The sequence below is a fragment of the Grus americana genome, chromosome 17, assembly GCF_028858705.1.
Source record: "Grus americana isolate bGruAme1 chromosome 17, bGruAme1.mat, whole genome shotgun sequence".
In the NCBI taxonomy this organism is placed as follows: Eukaryota; Metazoa; Chordata; class Aves; order Gruiformes; family Gruidae; genus Grus; species Grus americana.
The window spans coordinates 11323163-11332149 of record NC_072868.1 but is presented as its reverse complement, the minus strand read 5'-3'; the positions used below and the strand labels follow the sequence as shown (position 1 = coordinate 11332149).

The 8987-nt window shown below is 46.5% G+C and overlaps 1 protein-coding gene across 2 annotated transcripts; it reads right to left on the bottom strand.

Moving 5' to 3' along the window:
- Window positions 1-1316: 1316 nt before the first annotated feature.
- Window positions 1317-3660, bottom strand: BHLHE23 (basic helix-loop-helix family member e23). Of its 2 annotated transcripts, none has more exons than XM_054845516.1 (2): window positions 2490-3660; window positions 1317-1725 (listed from the first exon to the last, which is right to left on the bottom strand). In XM_054845516.1, the coding sequence occupies exon 1, from the start codon at window positions 3250-3252 to the stop codon at window positions 2584-2586; it is 669 nt and encodes a 222-aa protein (XP_054701491.1). In that variant the 5' UTR covers window positions 3253-3660; the 3' UTR covers window positions 1317-1725; window positions 2490-2583. The 2 variants fall into 2 exon arrangements, with proteins under 2 accessions (XP_054701491.1, XP_054701490.1); XM_054845515.1 differs by having other exon boundaries at window positions 2601-3660.
- Window positions 3661-8987: the final 5327 nt, after the last annotated feature.

Sequence of the window (8987 nt, the reverse complement as noted above, 5' to 3'; positions counted from 1 at the left end):
TCTTCTGTATTTGAAATTCCACATTTAGCCTCCTGAGATCGTTCAACTCAAAGTGGGCTCTCGAAGAGCCTTCTGAATATTTCAAGGACTCTCAGAAGGTGGATTTTTAGGATTCTAGGTAGATACGGTAATATGAGTAAGCTTTTTACTCATGTAAATTATAGGAAAAGAATTAAACAATCACTGTACTAAAAACCATTGTTCCAAAAATAGCTTGTCTCTAAGACTATGAAGACTTTTTTAGGCTCTGAAATTAGTAAGCCACTTTTTTGCCGTAATTATTTAAGAAAGAAGTAATTATAAATTCCATTATTATTAGTGTAAGTCTTTAACCAAACCAAACTCATGTTTAATATTAAGCTGTTAAATACTTTATCTTCCAACTATTTTAGTTTTGGTGAAAAATCAACAGTTAAACTGATCTCCATTTAAATATTCCCAACTCCTGTATCTTCTACAGTTCTAACCAGAAGTAATAAACATTTACCTAAAAGTCATGATTCTCCATTAAACTGACTTTTTTTTCCAAAATATTATCTAGCAACAACTCAGTCTGCAAAATGTGAGGCAGCCTTTGCTGATTTGCAGTTTCTAGTCATTTTTGCTTCAGTAGTGGTTTTGGCCAGCTTTTGCTTCATCAGATGCCTTTTAAGAATACTTTCAAGATATTACTTTATGGAAAAATGTACAACAGAAAATGTTCTGTAAAACTATTCTGTAATAAAAAAAGAAATGAAGATACACAAATGGAAATGAGCAGAAACCAGTTTTAAACATATGTCTTTAAGAATGAGGCTTAATCACACACTTCGTTTTCCAAACACAAAAAGTCTTTTGGAAATGTATTAATTAAAATTAAGTGCCATAGACAAGCGGCTTTAGAGGGATGGCAGTCCTTTTCAAATTAGCATAACACTAGCGACAGGCATGGAAATTGCTTTAATAACCCTAAACAGTTACACCCCACTCCTAACACAAATGGCCATGGACAGCTCCAGCCCCTCGGGCTGCGACTGTACCAGTTTACACAGTTGCTCTGACATCGGGTGGGTATTCCAATCTGAACAGAAATCACTGAATGCACCTCATTATTATTATTATATAATGACTAGTAAAGCATACAAGGCACCAAAGCGTTCAATATCATAAAACAGAAACCCAGAGTAAAACAACACAAGCAACATCAAAAAACTTAGCCAGCGAGGGACTCACTTTGTAACTTGTACTAACACAGGCAATGCTTGGCAAGAGATTATTAGTTTAGTCATGGTTTTAAGTGGCCCAACCCCACCCCCCCCCGTAGGTGTAGGGTCAAGCTGTAGATACAACAGAAAACCAAGCCAAAGGGATAAGCAGAGTCTTTAAGCGATTTCCTTCCCTGACATGTTTTATATGGGTGCCCCCAGAGCTAAGCTCAATGCTACAATAACCTCCTAAACACCGCTCTCAGGGCACGGCATTCTCCAGCAAGTGTCAAAACACACAAGCTAAATCTTTGCCTACTTCACTCAAAATGTCAGGCATAAACATTTTTTTCATATGCTCACGATTCATGAGAAACTGGAGAAAAAACAAATCCCTGCTGATAAGGAGCTGAACATCCACAAGCTTTTTCCAAGTATTCCGATCATTCGCCTAACTTCGCGATGCCGCTCCTCCGCAAAGGACTGCCACATCCGTCTCCTCTTTACATTACTTCAGCAGGCGTTTTGCTTTGACTGCCAGCTGGTTTTAGAGACATGTAGGACAGAGAAAGTGGTTATTCATATCTTTTATTTATTATAAATACATATAAATATGTTAAGTGACCTTTTGTTTTGTTTATCATGATGACCAATGACTTTGGAAAAATCATCTGGAAAACTTAACCAAGCTGAGAAACAGGCAAAAAGCAAGCATTAGCATACAATCACAGGTTCCTCTCAGTTCAAGAACAGGTTAATTTTTTTTTTAAGAGCAAAAAAGCATCTTATTTTGAAGCATCTATTGTTTTATCAAGTGCACCAAACTTCCCCCCTCCCGTGAACTGACCAAATGATATTTTCATTTGGATTTGCAGGTGCAGTCCAACCCCAGCTGGCTACATAGGACACCCCCCCACAACGCTGAAACATTGCATAGTTTTGCAGCTGGATTTTGCTTCCCCCCCCCTCTTTTAAACTATTTTTAATGCAGGTTGATCATGCCAAAGAAAACTCACTGAGGTTTCCATTTCCAGATCTCTCTCCCTCCCTGTTTTTCTATAGTTTAGTTTAAGAACTGCTCAAAGGCTTTGCAGATCAGAGCAAGCAGAAAAGCAATGTTATGCTCACTGTCCACTAACAGGCTGGGAAGGAAATAACTCTACAGATGAAGTTGCATGTGGGGGGTAACTAAAGAAAGTTGAAAGTGGGTGTTTTGGGGGTCCATGTAAACTGGCAAATATTTCCAAATGGGGTATGGGGAAGGGAGTACTTGAGAGGCAAACAAAAAGAAAACCCAGACTTAACTGATGGTAGGAAGCCAGGGCTGATGATAGTGGAAAGAAAAGTGCACAGGAAAAAAAAACCCAAACAAACCCAAAAAGCCCAAAGCAGCCAGAAGTCAAGGCTTGTCATTACAGTGTTTGCAGAGGGCAGCTCCTGTGAAGGCAGTGCATTTCTCGGGGCAGCCGGGCAAGGCCGCGCCGCCAAAGGGGTAGACGGCCGACTGTCCGAAGGGGTTGAGGGTGGCGGGCAGCGGGGTGCTCAGCGTCTGGCCCTGGTTCAGGTAGGCCACCAGCCGCCGCATCTCCTCCAGGGCCTGGGCCTGCATGAGGATGTAGTTCTTGGCCAGGAGCAGGGTGGCGATTTTGGAGAGTTTCCGCACCGAGGGGCTGTGGGCATAGGGGATGACGGAGCGCAGCCCGTCCAGGGCGTCGTTCAGGTCGTGCATCCTCCGCCGCTCCCGCGCGTTGATGCTGAGGCGCAGCGAGCGCTGCTCCTTGGGCTTCTTGCCCAGCGCTCCCCCCTTCAGCTTGCCCTCCCGCTCGAAGGCCGCGCCGCCCTTCTCCCCGGCCTCGAAGCCGTCCTCCTCGTCGCCGCTCTGCTCGCCGCTGCTCTCCGCCGACTTGCCCAGAGCCCCGGGGTGGAAGTCCGTCCCGCCGCCCCCCGGGTAGCTCCCCCGCGGACCCTCGCCGCCGCCGCGCACGGCTCCGTAGGCGAAAGCCGACGGGCTGTAGCCCGGGGCCAGCGCCAGGTACGCCTCGCCGCCCAGCGACTTGAGCTCGGCCATCGCCTTGGCGGGGAGGAGACGGGGGAAGCCGCGCTGCTCCGCCGCCACTACCTCGGCGCTGAGGAAGAGGAGGCGGCCCCGCCGCTCCGCTCCGCGCTGCGCCCGGGCTGGGGGCGGGCAGTGAGCCCGGTGCCGGCCCCGCCGCCCCTTATATCGCGGAGAGGGGCCCGCTGGGATTCCCCCGCCGCCCAATCAGAGGGGCCGCGGCGGCTCGCGGGGGGCGCGGGCAGCGCCTGAGGCGGCGGGCGGGAAGGGGCGCGGAGAGCGGGGCTGGTCCTTCCCGGCCCTTCGTGACCGGCCTCCCGCTCCCCTCCGCCCGCCACCGCGGCACCGCGGCATCCCGCCTTTTCGGGGAGACAAGGTGCGTCCGGCGGGAGGGGTCCTGGGGTCCGACGGGGGCAACAGACGCCCCTCAATGCGCACCTGGGGACGAAGGGAGACGCAGCCTCGGGAGTGGCAGGGCAAAGCAGCTGTGAAAAGTGGACGGGAATGGGAATGAGTCACTGTGGCACTCTCGGGGCTCCTGTCTGCTGGCTGCGACAAGGCAGCACGGCAGGAACTGCCAGGCACGGAGAGCACAGCAGCGAAGTTGCTTAAGTGAAGCTGCCCCTGGACGCTGGAAGGGCCGGGAAGGTGTTGTGACTTACTAGTTCAGTCTCCGGCTGAGCTCTTTGGAAACGTGAGGGCAGGTTCAGCTCTTGCAAGGTGACTGCACTGAGGTCCCGGCCTGCGAATTCGCTTGGAGGAGCTTTTACAAGCGAGAGTTTCCCTTTCTGAATTGAACGAGGTGGTTGAGCTGATGCTTCAGGCTGCCTCTGCCTCAGCCCTTGTTAGCCCCAAAGCAAATAAAGACTTGATTAGGGAACCAAAACATTTCCTGGAGACTTTTGCAGGAAAAGCTGGAGAAGTGAACACTCTTTCCTCCCCCTGACATGGGACCACGAACCACTCATGGTACATGTTGTGATGGGAGGCAAAGGCATGCAAGGTCTTGACAGCCGTGAGCATGGTTTGCTGATCAGGTCGTTTTGATTTCGGTGGGGATGGCAGAGGAGGCACCTGTTGTACAGAGAGATTTCCGAGGCAAAGGCCCCGTCTAGTTCCATTTTCTTCAGAGGCTCACTTCGCTCCTCCCTTCTGTGTGCCAGAAAAAGGAATGTGATCCTTGGTGACTCAGTCCAGCTCTGAAGGGGCTCTCTGTCCTTCCCAGTTGTGGGTACCAGTAATTGAGTGCTAAGTTCGGAAAGGAAACAAACCGCTCCACATCATGGCCTGCAATGTGTGAGAACTCACCACTCTGGGGAATCCTCGCTGTGGCTGGTGGAGTGTCTGGCCCACGGAGAAATCTCAAGGAGAATTCGAGGCAGCCACTGGCAAAGGCAAGAGCTGCATAGAGAAGGATAATCAGAGTGCTTTGTCCCATATTCCTGCATTGAGATGATAGAGAGGGCCTGAACTTTCATTGCAACAGAAAGAGTTCCTGGTCTCGTTTTTTTTCCAAGGCTTCTGAGTCTGCTTCATGGTACTGAGTTTTGGTACAAAGACAGTCTAAGGGCATACCAGGCTTTCTCCAAGCATGGCACATGCCTTGTCCGGGCCCCTCAAGTGTCTCCTTAGAAAGGTGGGATCAATCCTGTGCAGTGACAAACAGATGCAAGCAGGTGGATATTGCCTACAGGCAGATGCAACCAGTTGATGCGGATGTACCTGGTAGGTTATTTGCTGTAGTAAATAGCTTGGGTGTTAAGGTGACACGAGCCTTTTTCCAGAATATGTTTTGTTTTTATCAGGCCCTCTACAAAGTGTAGTTAGCTTGTCCTCTTCCCATCACCTCCCTTTATGCAGTGCGCTAACGTGAAATGACGAGCTTGTCTCTCCTCCTTCTCCACATCAGAGCCCAGAGTGCTGAGATCTGCAGTGACACATGTACCCTCACCCGTGGTTGCAGGGCTGCTGGCTGGAATAAGGCTGTTCCCCTCCTCTGTGAATGTAAGTCTTGCATTTCCATGTTTCGGAATGGTGGAGCACATAAAACTAGCTGCTGTCCAAGCCTGGCCATCAGAGTGTGCACAAGGTTTGACCATCGTACTTTTCACTGATCTCTTATCTCACCTCCAGTGTCTGAACATGTTACAATATTGTCACATCTCTTTTTTGCTACCCTTATCAGGCTTATCAGACTGTGAAGACTGATTACTGGTTTTAGTCACTTAATTGTTTTATGAGAATTGGACCACTTAACTACTCCTGGGACAGATCACTGTGTACATTCATGGTGACTTTCAAATACAGGTGAGCACAGCATAACTTCTGCTCATCTCTGGAATCAGTCTCACTCTCCAAGTGATAGTAGACAAATGGAGGGAAGTACTAGAAAATTATCACTGGCATAAATCATTCCCATGAGGAAGATGTGCAGGGATTGTTAAAAGTAGGATTGTCCCCTGCTAGAAATGATTTACCTTTTTTGTAACGTGTTGAGATCTTGCAATAGGAAGGACTAGCAGCGTTATAACGTTTGAGGAATTCTGGTTGTAAAGACACGTTACAAATAGTGCTGGCTTTCTAAGTATGTCATGTGCATCTAACAAGGCTAATGCCAGGAGAACGCAGTGGGCTGAAAATTAGAAGAAAAGACTTTTCATACAGGCTCTCTAGTGGTTTAATAAATAGATGAGTTCTTCAAGTGTTATTTCAATATTGAAGGGCAGTTTGGGATGTCTATCAACTACAAGAGAACAGAGCAGAACGACTTGCTGCTTTATATCTGATTCCAAAACACATAGTTGAGAGAAATCATTTGGAGCCTGTATGAATCTGAAACAAAATCAGACTTAATGTGCTACCAAAAATGCACACAGAAGAATTTGGTTTGGACTTCTCCCTCAAATTTCAGCTGTGAATATGCATCTTTGAAAATATTCAACCTGTTTTCTCACTGAAAACTGAGAAACAGGAACATCTGATTTGGATTTTGACATGTTGGACTAGAACAACAAAAAAGGAAGACAAAAAAAATAGCAGAAGGGAGTGACTCATAGGGAAGAACATGGCAGAAAATAATATCTCTTCCAAGTGTTTTGGGGAAAAATGGACATATGCAATAGAAAATAAATTTATCAGTTGCTGTAGAGTATTTGCCAGCTTTAAAGTGGGATTTTTTTCTTCTACTGTTTTACATATTCAGAACTTGGTGTGAATATTTAATAATTAATAGCAGACCATTTTCACTGCAATTATAATAGCTATTGTAACTAAGTTCCTCAAGGCAGGACCCATACCTTATCAAGACTCTTTCAAGTCACAAACGATTTATAATAGGCAGCATCAATGATTTGATTACTGCATTCCCCACATCTGCTTCCATAAATTCAAGGTGTTTCTGCTAGCTTGACAAGGCAAAACTGCCTACAAAGACAAACACTTGCTGCTTAACTGCGTAGGGGGACCAAGCTGTCAGCAGCACAGACTGCCAGGGCTGCATGGACCATCGTTTGCTGCTGGGACTGTTTCAGGACTGCAGCTCCCAACTGCAGCTTGGAGACTGCTCTCATCCTTCTGGGGAAAAAAAAAGTGAATTTGGAGGTTGTAGCACCTGTTACTACAAGAAGAGCTTGAATACAGTTTATTTCAGTTTTGATGCGAAGAGAGGGAGAAAAGGATCAAAGTTATTACATATTTTCTTTAATTTCAGTTTTAGCCATGCACGTGAATCAAACAATGCATCTTACCGTGTTGGTGCTGATTGTCTGAATGTCTAGAGGACTGGAACGAGATAGGATTGAGCTATGAAGCACAAACCTTTACTCAGAGCTACATGTTACCCATCACATGAAGATAAAGACCTCAGCGTTTGGGGTGTACCTATTATCGAAATGTATAAGAAAATTAGTTGCAAAGACTGCCACATTCATTTAAAAACTTTGTTTGTTTTGCTGGATAACAGCATTTTGACTGAGGGACCAATTCACAAATGTATTTTTTTCCAGCAGAAAAGAGGAGAGGGCACCCGTGAGAAATGCCTCTCCAACCCTATCAGCCAGATTTGGATATTAAAAGTAGAACAATCCCAAATCTCTTGAAAACATCAGAAGGAGGGAGGTTTAAGAGACACCAGCGTGCTCTGGTCGGGCGGTTTTTGTTCGGACGGGGGGGTCGGGCAGGCTGCCCCGCGGGCCGGCGGCCGGTGTGGCGGTGCCATGCTGACACCTAGCGACCGCTCCTCCAGAGCCCCGGAGTTAGCGGGCACCCACCTCCCCTGCGGCATGCGGGCAAAGCGAAAAAACAAAAATCAAAAATAACCCAAAAGACTAACACAATAAGACCCGTGAGCGCTTATGGGTTTCGGGTTGTAATTCCACACGCTGTATTTTGGATACCTGCCCTGTAAATACAACTCTGTTCCTGGTGGCAGCTGTCACTGCAGCAAGCCTGGCAGTCTTTGGACCTTTTATTCAGACAAATGCAAGGAGGGTGGAAAGTGAAGAGGTGTTTGAGCATTAAAAGGCGTGAATGGATCATCTTCTGCTGAGTAAAAATGATGGTAGGATGAGTGGAGTCATTCTACTCAAAGTTCAACTGGAACTGCTGGAAATAGTGGGTGAATAGTTACTCCCGTGTGTGTAATAGTAGAAAATCACCAAAACCACCGAGTAGAAAGAGCACAAGCGATGGCAATGGACATGATGGGTAGGTAGAGGACAGAAACTCGAGGCAGGGAAAAGCAGGCAGAGCTCAGTCTGGCAGGCATGTGGCCAAACACATATTTAGGTCAGGACTAGCTAGGGGTCACGACTGTTGCCTGGAAGCATGACAGGAGTGTAAGAAGAACTGGAGCTGCTGAAGTGTTAGTGTTTCTGCTGACTTCTTGTCTATCACTTGTCTATCACACAGCTGAGGTTCTCCTCTCAAAAAAATCCGAGTAATGCAGGAACATACCATTTTTATTTTAGGGAAGGAAGATCTTGTGGCTAAGGCACAGGACTTTGGATATAACACTTCTGTTCTTAGCCTGAGCTGAAGCTCGCTCAGGTACTAACAAGGAGTTTGATTCTGATTACAAAACCTACCTGAGAAGTTAAGTGAATATATAAAGAGTCTGTGCTTATGATCCTCCCTGCCATAGTGGCTATACTAATTACCTATTCAGGGTAATATGCAAGACAGTGAAAGCTTCCTTTACTGTCTGATCCTGCAAAGACCACCACAGTTCCTACAGTTTATAAGAGCATCCCAAAGAGTTTCAGTATGACAAAATGGTCAATATTGTGTTGCTCTTCAGACACAAGAAATGATGAAGTGAGGCCTCCATCAGTAGCTGCCCCTTCAAGGACCTAGCAGGGTGCTTTCTGAAGGAGACTTCCAACAGGGAAGGAGCAGATCTTTGTGCAACCTTGAAGGTTATTTTGTAGCAGTTTATTCAAAGTAAGAGTTTAACAAGTACAAGACTCCTGGGTAAGTTTTGCTCTGCTTGTCAGTCAGATAGTCATACTTTTTGCCCTTCACTAGATGGCAGCAAGAAAATAGGTATAAGGATTTGCAGGACTGTTTTTTTGTTGTTGGTGGTGTTTTGGTTTTTTTTTTTCTTAATACTGCAAGCAGAGAGTTTTCAGCTGGTTTTCTGTTTGAATGGATTTCTTTAGCTGTCCCCATACATACACAGCCCTCAACAACCAAACCAACCAGCAGCAAGTGTGTCAAAAGCACTAGCAGAGGTGTCTGGAACATCTCTCTTC